The sequence below is a fragment of the Cervus elaphus genome, chromosome 11 (genome assembly GCF_910594005.1).
Source record: "Cervus elaphus chromosome 11, mCerEla1.1, whole genome shotgun sequence".
NCBI classification, from domain to species: Eukaryota; Metazoa; Chordata; class Mammalia; order Artiodactyla; family Cervidae; genus Cervus; species Cervus elaphus.
In genome coordinates this window covers 7909250-7926229 of record NC_057825.1, presented here as the reverse complement: position 1 = coordinate 7926229, position 16980 = coordinate 7909250, and the positions used below count along the sequence as shown (strand labels likewise).

The following is a 16980-nucleotide window of genomic DNA, read 5'->3' as shown; positions in this document are numbered from 1 at the left end:
AGCCGGCGGGCTGGCGAGGCGCAGGGCTGAGCCCGAGCGGGCGCCTCTGGCGGCTCGGGGCCGGGGCGGGCTTTTAGTGGGCCGCTCCAACAATACGGGCCTGGCGCGGAGAAAGGGGCTCGGCTGCAATTGGTACTGGATTTGAATAACGCCACGGGGCCATCAATGGTCATTGTGTCGGCGGGTAATGAATCTCCGCTGTCTCTCGGGCTGGCCAGGCAGCTGCAACCTGCGCTCAGGCAGCTCTTAAAGACATAGCGTGCCCCTCCCCGGGGGCCACCCCCCGCCCCTGCACCGGCAGGACCCCTCGCCCTCCCACCCCCATCCTGCATCCTAGACTCCCAGTGCCCCGCCTGCTCCCTCGCCTGAACCCTTTGCCCATCGCCCCCTCCCTCTCCTGGGCCGGGCACCCGCAGCTCGGCCCTGCACTCCCATGGACCTAACTTAGGCCCCTGACCTTGACTGAGCTCCCCAAGAGTGCCCAGGGGACCCCAGAATTTGAAGGCTCAATCCTGAGCCACCCCCACACACACACATCTGCATTAAACCTAAGGCCTCTGGAGCCCTCCTTCCATAAGCTCCTGCCCCAGGGACTTGGAGCTGGAGGGTGAGGGGAAACAGTATAGAGGTCAGCGGGTCACCCCCTTAAAAGGCTGTGCTGCCGGATAAAGGAGGGGAGATGCAGTCTCAAGCCCCCCTGGCTGAAGATACCATCTCCGGAGACCACACCCCCGCTAGGGGTCCTGAGACTCAGGCCAAGGACAAGAGCTTACTCCCAGGATACCTCCTGGCGGGCTCCTGGATATCTCAGCTCTGCCAGGGATGTGGGGGTGGGGTGGGGGAGCAGGAGGGCGTGAGAGGGGCGTGGAATCTATTCATTCTTGTCTGGTCATTGTCTCTTCCACTGGACAGCCACTCTGGTCCAGGAGGGCAGGGGCTCTGTCTAGGTCTGATATAAGCCTACCCCAGCCCAGCCCAGCCAGGTCTGGTGCAGAGAAGGCTCTCAGTCTACAGGTCTATAGAGCCAGTTCCTGGCCATTCTTCCCTTTCCACTCTCCATGTACCCCAGGGTTCCCCAGGCACCAAAGCAGCCTCGCTCCTGCCGCTGAAATCCCCTCCTCTGCTCACTCTGTGGGCCACCACTCAACTGCGAGTCTCCGTGGGTCTGTGTTCCTCACTGGAACAGGAAGTAGGTCTTCCTGATCTTTTTGCGTTTCGAGCCTAGTACAGTGCCCTGTCCGCAGCCAATCACTGAATAGCCATCGCTGACTTCAACACGAACCCCATTAACTTGGAATTTCTTAAGGAAGCTGAGGAAAAAGGCGTCCGATGAGTAATACTTGAAATTGAGTTTTTATAGAGAGGGAGCCCTGCTTACCAGGTCCTAACTCCCTGGGAATGCTCCATCTGATAATCATAACTATGACAAGTGCCTTAAGTACCAAGCATTAAGCGCCTTAAAGGTAGGAACCTGTTGACTCCTCACAACGACCCTGAGAAGTAGGCACTGTTAGCAGCCCCATTTTACAGATGAAGAAACAGGTTGGTGGCTAGCTAAGTCCCTTGTCCCCAGTGGTAGGTGACAGAGCCAGAACTGGAAGCTGACTCCCACCATAGATTCCCACCCTTGATGTGAGATATGGATGCCCCAGAAGATATGGAGAGGACTTGCGTAAATGCACACTCAGAACTGAAACCCAGGAGGCACCCTGTGTCTGTTCATAAATTATAATCCAGGCCCAGCCCCTGACCAGCCTGGCAAAACACAACCTTGACGGAGAGGACGAGAGGGGTCTCTGCACGGGTGTCCGTCAGAGCTACTTAAAGCTGTCGGTCCTGGAAAGAGGAGGGTCAGTTCCCCTCACCCTCAGGGAAATGAAGGAGCCTTGAAGGGTCCTCCCGCCAGTCACTGAAGAGATATTTATAGCCTGCCTACTGTGTGCTAGGCGGGGACTCAGCGGTGGGCAGACGTCCCTGGAGGAGATGCCCAGCGGAGGAGAGCGCCAGGAAAGGAGAACACCCGAAGGAGAGGAGAGGCCAGCGAGGTGAAGGCGGGCGGGCGCCGAGGAGGAGGGACGGGCACCTCCAAAGCCAACAGGCAAAAAAGAACTTGGGGAGTTCTGGGAGGGAAAGAGCTCTGGCATGACTGGAGCGTGAAGGGGAAGTAGCGTTAGAGCCGGGATTGACCCCCGCAGGGCCCTGAAGGATGCTGGGAGGATCTGTGATTTTACCCTAAACGCAGTGGGGATCCTGGAAGGTCTGAGAAGTTCAGATTTACATATTTAAAGGTTTGCTGACTCTGGAGTGTAGCAAGTCAGGGGGAGGGGGGCGGAATATAGAGGCAAGCTGGCCTACAACGGAGACCAGTTAGGCTACTGACGGTTTGCAGGTGAGAGCTGGTGGGAGCATTGGGCTTAGGCGATGGCAGAGCAAAGCACCCGCCCCCTGGTTCTTAACAGTCCGGGAGACCTCAGGGCACTTGGCAATGAGTCACATTTAGGGAGCACCTGTACTATGTGTATGCCAGTGCCTGGGAGGAGGGGGAAGGGGAAGATGAACAGAGTTTGACATTGCCTGTCCAGAAGTATCTCCATCCAGTGGACAGACAGGCACAGAGAAAGGAACCAGCCCCAGTGAAAGGATGAGGGCCACAGGAAAACCCTTTAACTGAAGTTTTAGCAAAATCCTCTGTGACCGTACAGGACTAACTGATTCTCCCAATGGGGAGGATGTGAGCCAATGTCTGGGAGAGGCAGCATCGCCTTGCACCTCCAGGCAAGTGAATTCCGACAGACTGAATCTTAGCTGTTGCCTCTGTGAAATGGGGCCATCACTCCTGTTCTGCTTCCCTAGAGATGGTCAGATGGTCACAGTGTTGGGAAAGTCCATATATGCCTTGCATTTGCTTGCAATCAGGTTTTATCGTTATCTTTTAACACACACACATACATGCACATTTACATTCAGGCTTAAGTGTGTACGCAAGTCTTCCCAGTCTCTGCTCTCTCCCTTCTCCCTTATTAAGAAAGACCAAAAAAAAAAGAAAGACCAACTCTCAGGAAGAAGGTGGCAGAGTCACCCACACTGCCAGCTAGGCATGCCCTTCCTACCAGGATTGGACTGGCATCTGACCAAGTACTAAACCAGACAATGTGCCCGGCACAAAGGATATGCTCAAGTAATCGAATCGTTGAATGAATGGGTGAATGCTTTATAGGAGTTGTACTTCAGTGAATGGGTGGATGGACAGACAGATAGATGGATGAGAAAACAGACATTGGGACAGCTGAATGGAAGATAAAGTGAATAAGGAATTGACTGTGGGTGCATAATATAGCCACTCAGCTGAGGTTCTCACTGCGGGGGCTCACTCAAGGGGGCTTCCTTCACGCTGCAGCCGCGAGTCTGTGCTCCGAGGCCGGCTCAGGACCAGAGCTTGGCAGGCAGGTGCACTGGAAGCAGCTGTGGCCACAGGTCAGTCAGGCTGCATCCCTGCTCCAGATATGTCCGCCCCCGGAGTCCTGTCCCCGGATGCCCCCATCAGTCCAGGTTTCACTGTGGCCTGGGAGAGAGGAAAGAGCCCCGCGATGACTCAGTGAGTCTCCCCAGGCCAGGCCCTTGCCGGCTTGGGGCTCCTACTGCCCCATCTGTGCAGAGTTCTCTCAGAGCAGCCAGTGTTCTTACGTGGTGACAGTCTGAGTGGCCTGCCCTGGAAATGAATTGACAGCCTGATACCTCCCCAGTCTCAGAAGATGACACAACCCGGCCACTGGCCCCACTCAGAGGGGATCCTCAGGACCCCTCCACCCTGCATGATAGATTTCAGTTTACAAAAGACATTCTTCTCCATGAAACAAGTAAAGGCAGGAGAGAGAAGCCTTCCAAACTGAAGTAGCTACCTCCCCCCAGCTGCTTCATTCCCTCATGCTGTGCTGTTGTCTTTATCACACGTTTTCCTTGTTGTTCAGTCATTCGATCAACTCTTTGGTGACCCCATGGACTGCAGCCCGCCAGGCTCCTCTGTCCATGGGATTTCTCAGGCAAGAGTACTCGAGTGGGTTTCCATTTCCTTCTCCACGGGACATTCCCAGATCAGGGATCGAACCCACCTCTCCTGCATTGGCAGGTGGACTCTTTACCACTGAGCCACCAGGGAAGCCCTTTATTACACGTAGCCCTCCCCGAAAGTCTGCTATTTACCCACTGTCGAGTTTGTCTCTCTCCTAGAATGTAAACCCTATGTGGACAGGGATCATGTCCTGTTCATTGCTCTATCTCCAACTCCTAGAAGAATGCCTGACTCTTAGAAGGTGCTAACTTTTATTAATAAAGGGATAAATATTAATAGAGGTGCGGATGTATGGTTATTATAATCTAGTTCAAAACAACCATATATTAAGTTCTAAGTGCTAGGCTAAACACTTTTTAAAATATCTATTTTTATTTATTTATTTGGGGGCACCAGGTCTTAGCTGCCACCTGCGGGATCTAGTTCCCTGACCAAGGATGGAACCTAGGCACCCTGCATTGGGAGTGCACTCTTAGCCGTTGGACCACCAGGGAAGTCCCCTGGGGCTAAGCACTTCTCAAGGCTCATGGCTTTGTGAGGAACACTGTTAGTGTTCCCATTGTACATGCTAGGAACCGGAGGCCCAGACAGAGGAAGTGACTGCCCCCAGGTGCAGAGCCCAGGTTTAGACCCAAGTCTGCCTGTCAGCATAGGCCATGTTCTTAGCCAAGCCACCATCTGACACCTCTATTTCCCCAGCACCCAGTGATGTTGGAGCCATTGGAAGTTAAAAGTTGGGACTCAGACATATTGTCTGATTCCATTTAAGGAAATATTCAGAATAGGCAGATCCATAGAGACAGAAAACAAAAAGTGGTCGCCTAGGGATGTAGAGAAGTTTGGGGGGAATAGGGAGTGAAAACTAATGGGTACGGGGTTCCTTTTGGGGAGATGTATAGGTTTGAAAGTTGATTGTGGTGATGGTCACACAACTCTGAATACACTAAAAGCCACTAAACTGTACATTTTATATTTTAAAAATATGTATTTAAAAAAATATATGTATTTATTTGGCTGCATCTGGTCTTAGTTGTGGCACGTGGCATCCTTCATTAGAGCACGCCCAGGCTTCTTTAGTTGGGGTGTGTGGGCTTCTCTCTAGTTGCGGTGCAGGCTTAGTTGCCCCTTGACATGTGGGATCTTAGCTCCCCGACCAGGGATTGAACCTGCATCCCCCGCACTGGAAGACAGATTCTTAGTTGCTGGACCACCAGGCAAGTCCCCAAATTGTACATTTTTAAATGAGCAAATTGTATGGTATGTGGGTTACTTCGCAATAAAGCTGGTGTTAAGAAAACGGTTGGGGCTCAAGAATCTTCACTTTCTGCCATTTCCCTGGGAAACACATCCCATTCTCTCTGAGCCTCAGGTTACTAAGCCATTAAAAGGGGGAGGGGAATGAATGTTCATGAGGTTAATGTGAGCATTAAATGAGATAATACACGTTATTATTCTCATTTTATCAAAGGGTAGAATTAGGCCCAGAGAAGGGAAGTGACTTAGCCCAGGACGCACAGTCGGTGGGTGGCAGGTGAGGGCTCATCCCTGGGCCACCGGGCTCCGCCGCTTCCTCCAGCGTTCTGTGAACTGGGTCCCCATTTGTGCACCCGTCCGCCTAGCCACGACCACTCGCTTCCGCCTTCCCCTTTCTCTTGGGCTCTGAGGCCCTGTCTCCCCACTGCCCACGCCCAGGAGCAAACTGAGGTAGCGAGGTCCCCCCAGAGCACAGCCCCCAGCCTACTCCCCTCCTGGGGCCATGATGCTGTCTTGCTTTTGCTTGTAATAAAGAAAATATCTCAGCTACCCTTCCACGGTTGCTTGGCAACCCCAAAGCGGGGGTGGTGGCCGGGGGGAGCAAAGGGGAGGAGGGAAGGGGGAGGACTCTGGAGCCAATCTGGAGACAAAGAGTAGGATTTGGGTGACATGGAGCCTGTTCTTAGTGCTAACCTGGCCTGGCCGGGGCGACGGGTGGGGGCGGCGGGCTTCCTCCCACCCCAGTGTCTCACACCAATAAATATGGATTAGGGAAATGGGCAGAGTTTTTCCCACGGGCCTGAAAGGCCGCATCTGACCTTTCTACCCCCTTTATGTACCAACGTGACAGTCAGAGGGAGCAAAGAGCGGGACCCCCCTGAGAAGCATCCCCCGTGGCCTTCTGACTTGGGGAAACTTTTCACCCTCCTCCCTCCCCCGGGGCCCCAGACCAGGTCACAGCCCCCGCCCGCCGCCTGGGGCCCTGGACCGAGCGAGGGATGAGGAAGAGGCTACTCTTCAGGTGGGAGTCGGGAGCTCCCAGCCTTGAGGGCCCAGAGCCAGGCGTGTGGCCCTGCGTCAGCCGGTCAAGGTGCTGGTCCCCTATCCCGTCGCTCCGGCTCTGTGCCCCCTCCCCACCCACCTCTGCCCGGGCCTCCTGCAAGGAGCCCTGCTCCCTGCCAGGCCCTCGCACAGCCCTGTCCCTCTTCCCTCCTTTCCTGACCTCACGTCACGGCCTCTTCCCCACCGCCTCGTCTCCATTTGGTTTCCCTCTTTTACTCTTCTCTGGGGTGGGCCCCCCCCGCCCCAGTCCCCCCCAGGTTCTGCAGTACCCCCCCAAACCGGGAAGCCCTCGAGGACGCTGCCTTTCCTGAAGGGAAGATGGCAGGAGGGGGTTGCAAACAGCAGGGTGGGAGCAGTGATCTCTCTCCCTGGTGCCCTGGCTCCCTGGCCACTGGCCGGGGGTGGAGAAAGGCCTCTCTGAATGGAGTCAGTGTGAAGACAGGAAAAACAAACACCTCAGCCTGAGCCCTGCTGGCCTGCTGGAGCGGGGGGTATGGAGGGGTGCAGGGGGCAGGATGGGGCAGAGGCCTGGGGCTCCTCTCAGCCTTCCTCCATCCACCCTCTCCGGGTTCCCAAGGGCCCAGGCTTCCTGGACCCCCGGCCCACAGTGTCCAGGGAAGGAGTGGGTTCAGGGACTGCAGACAAGCCCCCTAGGAAACACCTTTGCCTCAGTCCTGCCCAGCCCCACGGCCCAGCCCTCAGCCAGTGCCCTCCCTGCCCAGCAGATGCCAGGAAAATCTGTGCCCAGGAAGGGCGGGCTGGCACCTGAAGGCCTGCCTGACCGGCCCTTCTCAGCAGCAGGAACTGCGTAGGGAAGTCACCTTGTGCCAGAGACAGCGGCTCCAGCAGCGCCACCCGCCTCCCGGGCCGAGGGGACCCCAAGACAGATGGTCTGCCCCACAGGTGAGTGTTCCTCCAGCCTCACAAGCAGGCAGTGAGGGAGCAGGAGGCTGTCCTTGTTGGGGCTCCCGGGAGCCCCACGCATCCCCAGAAGTCTGCGCCAGTTTCTGTCGGGCTGTCTCGCCCTCTGTCTGAGTGTGCGTGGCACTGATAGTTTGGTGAGAGGAGCCAAAGGTGATTAGAGGAGCTGGAGCGGAAGTTCGCGGATGAAGGGAGGCAGAAGGGGCTGGAGTCTGCCGAGCAGGACGCCTGGATTCCAAGCCAGCTTTTTGATTAGACCTGTGGAATCACAGAGGCTCCTGGGATGGTCTCCTCTGAACACTCTGGATCCTAAACAACCTTTGGGATGAGCTCAGAGAGGGATAGCAACTCATCCTGGTGGCGGAGTCGGAACTCAAGCCCACCAGGCCCCCTGAGGACGCCAAGGGCAGTACCGTTTGTGCTGCGGATGCCGTGTGGATGCCGTGTGGATGCCGTGTGGATGCCGTGCACGGGTCCCTGGCCGTGCCCTTCCACATAGTTTGGTCCCTCTGGATTTTTCAGGGACAGCAGTGGGAGGGCAGACTGCAGACAGCACCTCCCAGGGCGTCCTTTGCTTTCCGTCCTCTCTCCAGGCACTGTGCCCAGGGCCCAAGAACCCCTGCCCAGGCATCAGAGAAGCCACAGTCTCTTCTGATGGCCCCTCGGACACCATGGTTGGCCTCGGCCTTTCAGATCCCAGAACACAGGGCCCCCTTAGAGCTCAGGGTGTAACCATAGTGCCTCATGCTGTAATCAAAGCCCAACCACTCCCTGGAAAGCGAGGCCAACAGCTGCCTGCCTGCCACAGGGTCCCCAAAGTGCCCACCTTAAGGTGTCCTGCCCTGTGGAGCAGACAGCCCTCACTGAGTCAGGTGCCATTCCAAGGCCTTGCATGTACTTCCCTGAATGGTCTCCTAGAAGGTGGGTGCAGTTTTGCTGACTGGAAAACAGAGTTGCAGAAAGTGGAAGTCACTTGTCTGTGAACACACTGCTAGGAAAAGTCAGAGTTGGGATTCGAACTCACAGGCTGACTCCAGCATCCTAAGCCTTCAAATGTTCCCTTATCCCGCCTCTAATTACTCAGAGGTCTCCACTAGAGGTCATTGTGTCCAATCCCCTGCATCTGGGTGTCTGGCCAGGCCAATCTCTGCTCACAGATGAGAATCAATCTAGTTTTTAAAGGCACCTGCTCCAAGGGTGGAATTCCCCCTGGGAGTAATCAGACATTTATTTATTCATAGCCTTCTGGCTGGGAGGAGAGGCCCTCCCACCCAGGACTCAGCAGGGTCCAGCTGCCTCGTTGCCCTTCTCTCCTTCCCTCCGCAGTAGAATCTATAATCAGAGGGGAACCAGCCTCGCCTCATCTCTGTAACCTCCAAGCTGTGTGGCCTTGGACAAGCGACTCAGCTTCTCTGAACCTCAGTTATCAACTGCAAACTAGGGTTTACGGTACACCTGCTTTGTGAGGTTGGTGAGGATTAAATGATCAAAGGGGATGAAAAACTCTCCTTTCAGGAATCCCGTCTATAGTTCATTACTAGAGAAGTTTCTCTGACCCTGTCGAACACCAGAAACCCCGAGGAAGAGGCTCACCGTTCTCTCTCGAGTGTGAAACCTGCTCTGAGGGTTGTTTCTGCAACTGCCACTGGCTGTTGATAATTCTTCTCTTCCTTTGGGAGAGTAACAGGCAGAGGATGCTGCTTCGTGGTCTCCATCATTTAAAAAAGAAAAAGAAGTGGTGACTTAAGGTAGCAAGGGGTCAGTCAGTGATCTCAGTGCCTGGCTTCTGTGAAGCGCCCAGAATGAAGTGAGAAATCCTTTTCATGATCATCATCAAAGAGACCTCCCCTGTCTGCAGGATCAGAGCCTCTTGCTTTCAGCCTTATAGTTTAGCCACCTGGTTACGGAGAGAGAAACTGAGGCCCAGAGAGGAGAGGGACTCTCAGGAAAGCTCTCAGGCTCCCTCATTCCCAGTTGGATCCCCCATCCCTTCTCCTTCACTCCTGAGTCCTGCTCTGGCTTTCTATGCCCAGGGTCAGGCCCTGGTACCCAGTCCTGCCCAGCCAGAGCCCGGGAGAGGAGTGAACAGAGGTTGGAGGAGTAGGAGCAGAGGCCCGGCGCGTTCTCAGACCAAGCTCTTTGTCTGCCGCTTTGTGATGGTAAGCGCTGCTCCTAAATCAGGTCTGTGACACTGTTATTGTTGCCCAGGGCGCAGAGAGTCTAAACTTTTCCCCCGAGGTCAAGAATGTGGCCGGTCCCCAAGCCGCCCAGAGCAGGGGCCTGGGTGACTGGGGGTGGGGCTGGGGCCTCACCCTGAGCTGAGGCGAGATGTTGGGGGGGAGGGGGGTCATCGGGAACAAAACGCTTTGAAATGCCTCCTCTCCATCACTGCCAACATTGTCCGCTGCCCGCGGGGGGCCTGGCACCGCCTTGCCGGGGCTCCGGCCCCCAGCCCTGGCCAGGCCCGGCCCGGCATCTGAAAATGGACAGAAGGTTATTGTCCCTCCTCGCGGCCCTTTGTCTGTCCCAGTTCCAGATGTCTAGGCTGGGACCAGGGAGCTGACCCATGGTGGGCAGGGGGGAGGGGACAAAGGGGAAGAGCACGGGTCACTGCATCCTGAGGGGTTGTTCCCAGACCCTGAGATCCCACCCAACCACGGCCCAGTCACCTTCTGGGCTGTCTCAGCCCTGGGATTGTCCCTGTTCCCTTGTCTCTCCTGCCCTTCCCGACAGGCCAGTTTCCGGCCTCAGGATGAGTTCAGAGTCGGGCACCTGGGGATTCCCACTGCTCTGCCCCCGTACCTGTGTGATAGGGACAACGGTGCCCCCTCTCAAAGCCTGCTGTGCCCGGGTGGGTATGGGTATCACTGGACCAGGGTGCATGCAATCACAAGAAATGACACAGCCCTCAAACATGCCAGCTCCATGCTGGGCATGGGGGTGCACTATGGTGGGTGGGCCATTCAGATCCTTCCAGATTGTATTTACTTATTCATTTTTTATATTTATTTTTATTTATTTATTTGACTGTGCTGGGTTTTAGTTGCAGTATGTGGGATCTATTTCCCTGACCAGGGGTCGAACCTGGGTCCCCTGCACTGGGAGCATGGAGTCTCAGCCACCGAACCACCAGAGAAGTCCCCTATTTTATTTTTTTTAATATTTATTTATTGACTTTTAAAAAATTAATCTATTTTTGGCTGTGCTGGGTCTTCGTTGCTGTGCGGGCTTTTGTCTAGTTGCAGAAAGCAGGGGCTACTCTCTAGCTGTGGTGCACAGACTTCTCATTGCAGTGGCTTTTCTTATTGTGGAGCTCCTTCGGGCTCCAGGGTGCACAGGCTCAGTAGTTGTGGTGCACAGGCTTCGTTGCTTGCTCCAAGGCATGTGGGATCTTCATGGATCAGGGATTGAACCCATGTCTCCTGTATTGGCAGGCAGATCCTTTACCACTGAGCCACCAGGAAAGCCCTTATTTACTTATTTGGCTGCGCTGGGTCTTAGCTGAGGCATATGGGCATCTAGTTCTCTGCCCAGGGATCAAACCTGTGCCACCCGCATTGGGAGAGTGGAATCTTAGCCACTGAACCACCAGGGAAGTCCCCGGGTTGTGGTTTATAGTCACAATAGGAAGGAGTAACATTTCCCACCCACTCTGACTGTGTCAGGTACAGATCAACCGCTTTACCTGCTTTATCTCATCCTTTTCACAAAAAAATCAACAGTAGATACTGTTGTTATATCCATTTTCCAGCTTTGGATACGGAGATTCTGAGAGGTAAACTCCCTTGCCCAAACCCAGTCTGCCGGGAAGCAGGAAAGCTGGGATCTCAGCCCAGGCTGACCGCTGCCACCGAGAAGAATGATCCGCTAATAACACTTGGAAGGTGCTGAGCACAGAGCCTGGCACTGCTCCCGACTCAGCCCACGGAGCCGGTGGTGGTGTGATTCCACCCGTCAGCTTCCCATTTCACAGACGGCGCTACTGAGGTTTAGACCAGAGAAAGAAAGCCTGGGGTGAGACGTTCAGGGAAGCTGAAACAGCAACCCACCAGGGCCAGCCAGAGAGGCCGGCAACCTGGTTGGAGTTTCAAAGCCCGGTTCTGTGTGGGCTTGAGCTAGTGACTTAGTTTCACCATGCCCTGGTGTTCTCATCTATAAAATGAAGGTATTCCCTACTTCACAGGGTGGTTGTGAAAATTCAATCAGATGATGCATTTCAAGCACTTAGCACAATGCCTGGCACACAGCACACAGTTAATGAAAGCTATTCCTCTTATTATGCTGAATGGGGTATCGTTTATCCTTTTGAACCTTCCTCTCACCTGGGGTCACCTGAGGACAAGGCCCTGTTGAGGGGAGGGGCTGCGGGTTGGGTTCACAGTTGTTGAGTGGGGGTGGGGACAGTAATGCTTGGCCTGCTTGGGGGTCTCTAGAGGTGTGGCAACGGGCTACTGCTGCAGGTTGCCGGTCGGAGGAAGGCCAAAGGGATCAGGGTGGGAGGGGCAGGGGCTGCCTGGGCCCAGAGGAGTTAACAGCTCCCAGGCCCTGGCCCAGCGGGGCTGCCACGCTGCAGTCCAGCCGCAGCAACGCAGCAGGCAACGATCTTAGCAGAGGAGCCAGGGCGGCTTCGTGATGGGCAAAACAGCTGGCTGCCCGGGGAAAACAGCTGGCCGGGCCCCAGCCTCCTGAAGACCGGGGCAGAGCCTCAGAGGACAGCTCCACATCTGGGCTCCTGGGAGAGGAGGGCCTGGCCAAGAGCAAGAGGGTGGTCCTTTGGGGTGGGGTGGGCGTTTGGTGGGACCCTTGGAGATGAGGGGCAGATTCCTGGAGCGAAGGCCGGAGCTATGCTAGGTCTAAGCAGAGTGGTGACTGCAGCTTGGATTTGGGGGAAGGGTCTCAGTCTCCCCTCAGATAGGAAGGATGAGGGGCAGCAGAGCAGATGGGGGGCAAGACTGCACTCGACTCTGGGTCATCTTGGACCCCGGCTTGGAACCGGAGGTGGGAGGGAGCCCGGTGGGGGCTCCTGGACCCCCACCTGCCGAGCAGCATACCAGGACCAGGATCCGTGTGTGGGGTCCTCCTCCGGCTTGGAACCTGGGCTCCCTTGGCCACAAAGCAGGACAGGGGCCCAGAGAGCCCCCAACCCAGGAGACGTGAAGCTAGCAGCTGGTAAGAGCTCCATCCGTGCATCCCCTCTGCTGTGGGCTTCCCCTCCCCATCTACTTGGCTGCCAGGCTGTGAAGACCTCCAGCCCTGGGGCTCTGTCTGGGTTTTGGGGTACCTCTAGGCTGCCCCCACCCAGTGGAAGGGAAGTGGCACCTGAGACCTTGCGGTAGGTTGGGCAAGGAAGGCAAAGGGTTAATGGGGGTGTGGCAGGGTCCACCAGACCACAGCCACCTGCCAGGGCTCCTGACCCCCAACTCCTATAGGCCGGAGACCCCTAATTTCTCTCTGACCTAAGGGTCTCCTCTCACCCACCCTCCTAACCTCCAGGAAAAGGGGGTTGGCCTTCACCTTTGGTGTGCCAACCTCAGAGCCCCCCCCCCCCCCCGATGAAGGCCCCTCTGCAGAGTCTTCGCCAGTGGGCAGACCTTGGAGCTGAGGCTCCCAGAGGGAAGAAGAGGGTGCTGGGGAGGGGGACAGTCCTTCCAGGGTCTCTATTTCTGGAAACCAGAGTGGAGCCTGAGGCACTGGCGCCACCACCTGGCTTTGGTCAGAACTACCATGGCTGAGGGATGGGGGTGAAGGTGCTGGTTGGGGGAGGAATCTGGAGCCCAGCTAGATGTTGGTCCAGGGTGGTCTGGGTCCTATTCAGCCAGATGGACACAAATATTTTTTCCTAGGCATGACCCCAAGAATGAGACCTTAGGCCCCATAGAACAGCAGCTTCAGTCTTGAGTCGGTACCAAAATCACCTGAAAGGCTCGTTGGTTTGTTTAACTTCCACTCCCAGAGTTTCTGATTCAGCCAGCATGGAGAGGTGCTGCTGCTGGTCAGCCGCTCAGTCGTGTCCGATTCTCTGCGACCCCATGGACTGCAGCCCACCAGGCTCCTCTGTCCATGGGATTCTCCAGGCAAGAGTACTGGAGTGGGTTGCCATTTCCTCCTCCAGGGGATCTTCCCGACCCAGGGATGGAACCAGCATCTCCCGAGTCTCCTGCATTCTTTACTGCTGAGCTACCAGGGAAGCCCAGGTATGGGGCGTGCATGCGTGCTCAGTCGCTTCAGTTGTGTCTGACTCTCTGCAACCCCACGGACCATGGCCCACCAGGCTCCTCTGTCCATGGGATTCTCCAGGCAAGAATACTGGAGTGGGCTGCCATTTCCTTCTCCAGTAATAAAGTATGAAGTGAGTGAAGTGAAGTCGCTCAGTCGTGTCCAACTCTTTGTGACCCCATGGACTGTAGCCCACCAGGCTCCTCTGTCCATGGGATTTTCCAGGCAAGAGTACTGGAGTGGGTTGCCATTTCCTTCTCCACAGGTATGGGGAGGGGCCTAGAAACTTGCATTTCTAACAACTTCCAGGTGAGGCTGATGCTGGCTGGTCCAGGGACCCTGCTTGAAGAATCACTGCTTTAGTGTTTTCTGAGTTTGATGTCATATTACCTTTGCAGAGTATGCTTTATTTTTATATTATGGGGCAAATATATATATATATATTTATGTATATATGTATATATATATATATATATATGAGTGTCAGTAAGAATACAGGTGCTTGATCAGCCCACCCTAGTCAGTAACATCATATTTCTATTGTGAGCCCACCCAATGCCTGGCTAGCCCTACTGTAGGGCTGGGATAAGTGGTGAAGAAGGCAGACAGGTCCTTGCCTCAGAACTCACAGCCAGGCAGGTCTGGCGTGTGATCTTTCCACCTGCAGGTCTGATAAAAGGCAGTTCACAACAAGGTCCAGTGCGGAACCTGGTTTCACATTCTACTGCCCCTGCATAGATCTTCCCCATTCAGTCCCAGCCCACATCACACGCTGTGAGTCACCTGACTCCTCCCTCCATTTCTCACATCTAACCCGTTGTACATCTCAGTCCTGCCCATCATCAACTCTCCTGGTTACATGCTTTCCCGGGCTTCCATCTTTGCCCCCAGAGTCCACCCTCTGAGCTGCAGCCAAAGTGATCTTTTTAAGACAAACCATGTTACTCCTCTGCTTACACTCTCCAATGTCTTCCTATTGCACTTTGCACCGACTACCCTGGTCTCCTTGCTTGTTCCCACCACAGGGCCTTAGCCCCTTCTCCATGTGCAACAACGTCTCCCAGATCTCCTCTTGGCTGGCTCCCTCCTCCGGCTGGCTCCAGAACGTCTTCACTGACCTCTCTATTCAATGTTGCCTCCCACCCTCAGATACTCTCTGTTCTCGTTAACTTGTTTTACTTCGTTCATAGCATTTACTGTTCTCTGAAGTTATTTATTCATTTGTCAGTTTGCTTGTCTCCTGTCTGTCTTCCCTCATCAGAATGTGAGCACCCTAGGAACAGAGACCGAACCTCTGTATCTCCAGTACCTAGAATTCTACCTGCACATGCCATGTGCTCGATAAATATTTGCTGAGTGAATGGGACTATATAGGATGCAATGCAGGGGTAGGTCCCCCAACATGACATTGGGGAAGGCTTTCCAGAGGGCCTGGAGGAGTTGACCAGAAAGAGAAAGACCAGTATAAGCTGAGGAATTTTTTTAAAAAAAGGACATGGGAAAGTCTTAAAGCATGGAATGTTCTGGAAACTGTACATAGTCCAGTTTGGCTGGGGCAGGAGATAGGGAAGAGGAAGTCAGAGAAGATGGAGAAGCATCAGGCAGGCCATGAAGGATCTCCTTGTTCCTAGAGGAATCTGAGCTCTATGCTGAGGGCAGTGGCCGCCCCCAATGGGTGCAACATCATGTCGTTTAGAAAGGACTACTGAGGGAATTCCCTGGTGGTCCAGGGGTTAGGACTTGACTCTTTCACTGCAGAGCGAGGGGCCCAGGTTCCATCCTTGGCTGAGGAACTAAGATCCCTCATGTGAAGTCACTCAGTCATGTCTGACTCTTTGCGACCCCATGGACTGTGCCCACCAGGCTCTTCTGTCAATGGGATTATACCAAACAATTATACTGGAGTGGGTTGCCATTCTCTTCTCCAGGGAATCTTCCCGACCCAGGGATGGAACCTGGCTCTCCTGCATTGCAGGTAGACTCTTTACTGTCTGAGCCGCGAGGGAAGCCTCTCATGCTGTGCGGTGTGGCCAAATTTTTAAAAAAGAAAAAGAAAGGACTGCTCAGTGCAGAACGGTTTCCAGGTAGAAAGCCTGGGGTAGGGGTGTGAGTGCTGGGAGGTGCAGTGGCCCGGGGGAGTGGTGCTGACGCTCTGAGCCACACGTGTGCCCACATGCAGGAGACACTGAGGTGGTCTGGCCACAGCGAGAGTGTGGAGTGGGCGGAGAGAGAGGCACTTATCGTTAGGTCCCCAAGTTGGAGGGAGGCCACTGGTGTGGGAGCCAGTTTGGAGGAAAGACTGGGGTTCTATTTTAGACAGATGGGTCCAGGTGGGAAGTGGAAACACATGTCAGTTTTGCAGAAAGAAGGAGTGGTGTATGAGGTCAGGTGTCGGAGGGAGCTCTCCTGTATGAGGAGGAATTCCACTCCGGGAGGGGCCAGGAGGAATGCAGGTCTTGGCAGGAGCAGTTTGGCTGGAGAGGCCTTGGTGTGTGTCAGGCAGGGAATGAAGGTGGGGAAGTGAGACCAGAAGCAAAGCATAGGTCACATCCCCCTTTCCAGAGGTTTGGAGGGAAGGAGACAGATAGGGCTGCCGCTGGGGGCCAGCAGGCAGCTAACTGTATTTCATATTTTAAGTTGGGGGAGCTTTAAGTCCTTTGGAATGTTGAAGGAAGGATCCAGAAGAGAGGGGTGTTGGTGATCCAGGAAGGGCAAAGGGATGGCTGTTTTTCTGAAGTCCAAGGATGGTTCTGTTATGAGAAAGGGGTGCTCTTCCACGATAACAGGTGGTGATAGAAGAGACGGGTTTGGTGGCAGGGGGTGGAAGGTTTGGAAGCTGGAAATGAGAGTTCACAGGTGATGGCTTCTCTCTCTTTTATTAAAAAAAATATATATTATTTTGGGTCACCAAAATTATTTTGCTGCGCGGGCTTTTTCTGTCATTGCAGTGAGCAGGGGTGCCTCTCTAGTTGCGGTGTGCAGGCTTCTCATTGCGGTGGCTTCTCTTGTTGCAGAGCAGGGGCTCTAGGGCGTGCGGGCTTCAGGAGTTGCAGCTTCTGGGCTCGGTAGTTGTGGCTCCCAGGCTCTGGAGCACAGACTCCACAGCTGTGGGGCACAGGCTTAGTTGCTCTGTGGCATGTGGGATCTTCCCGGATCAGGGATCCAACCTGTGACTCACGCATCGGCAGGAGGATTCTTTACCAGGGAGCTACCATGGAGGCCCCCCTCACTCCAAAAAAATATTTATTTGGCTGCCTGGGGCCTTAGCTGCAACAGACACCAGACACGCAGGCTCTTTGTTGTGGCTAGTTTTCTTTGTAAACCTAGTTTGGCCTGGAGGCATGTGGGATCCTAGTCCCCCCACCAGGAATCAAGCCCAGGTCCCCTGTGTTGGAAGGCAGACTGGTAACCACTGGACCACCAGGGAAGTCCAAGGTGATGGCTTCTCTTTTCTCCAG

The 16980-nt window shown here is 54.8% G+C and overlaps 1 protein-coding gene and 1 non-coding gene across 2 annotated transcripts; both read left to right on the top strand.

Moving 5' to 3' along the window:
• The first annotated feature begins 6321 nt into the window (after nucleotides 1–6321).
• Nucleotides 6322–10388, top strand: LOC122703068 (uncharacterized protein C6orf132-like). The gene is made up of 4 exons (XM_043917164.1): nucleotides 6322–6612; nucleotides 7040–7288; nucleotides 9340–9465; nucleotides 10040–10388. The coding sequence occupies exons 1-4, from the start codon at nucleotides 6322–6324 to the stop codon at nucleotides 10331–10333; spliced, it is 960 nt and encodes a 319-aa protein (XP_043773099.1). The 3' UTR covers nucleotides 10334–10388.
• LOC122704205 lies at nucleotides 8806–9015 on the top strand. The gene has a single exon (XR_006343811.1). It is a non-coding gene; the product is annotated as a small nucleolar RNA U3 (small nucleolar RNA).
• Nucleotides 10389–16980: the final 6592 nt, after the last annotated feature.

Bases quoted from the DNA above. Each gene is read 5' to 3' on its own strand.
- LOC122703068 (XM_043917164.1), top strand. From the start codon at position 6,322: ATGAGGAAGAGGCTACTCTTCAGGTGGGAGTCGGGAGCTCCCAGCCTT. The intron at 6,613-7,039 runs GTGGGCCCCCCC...CAAGCCCCCTAG, and splicing joins CTCTTTTACTCTTCTCTGGG to GAAACACCTTTGCCTCAGTC. The intron at 7,289-9,339 runs GTGAGTGTTCCT...TTCTATGCCCAG, and splicing joins ACAGATGGTCTGCCCCACAG to GGTCAGGCCCTGGTACCCAG.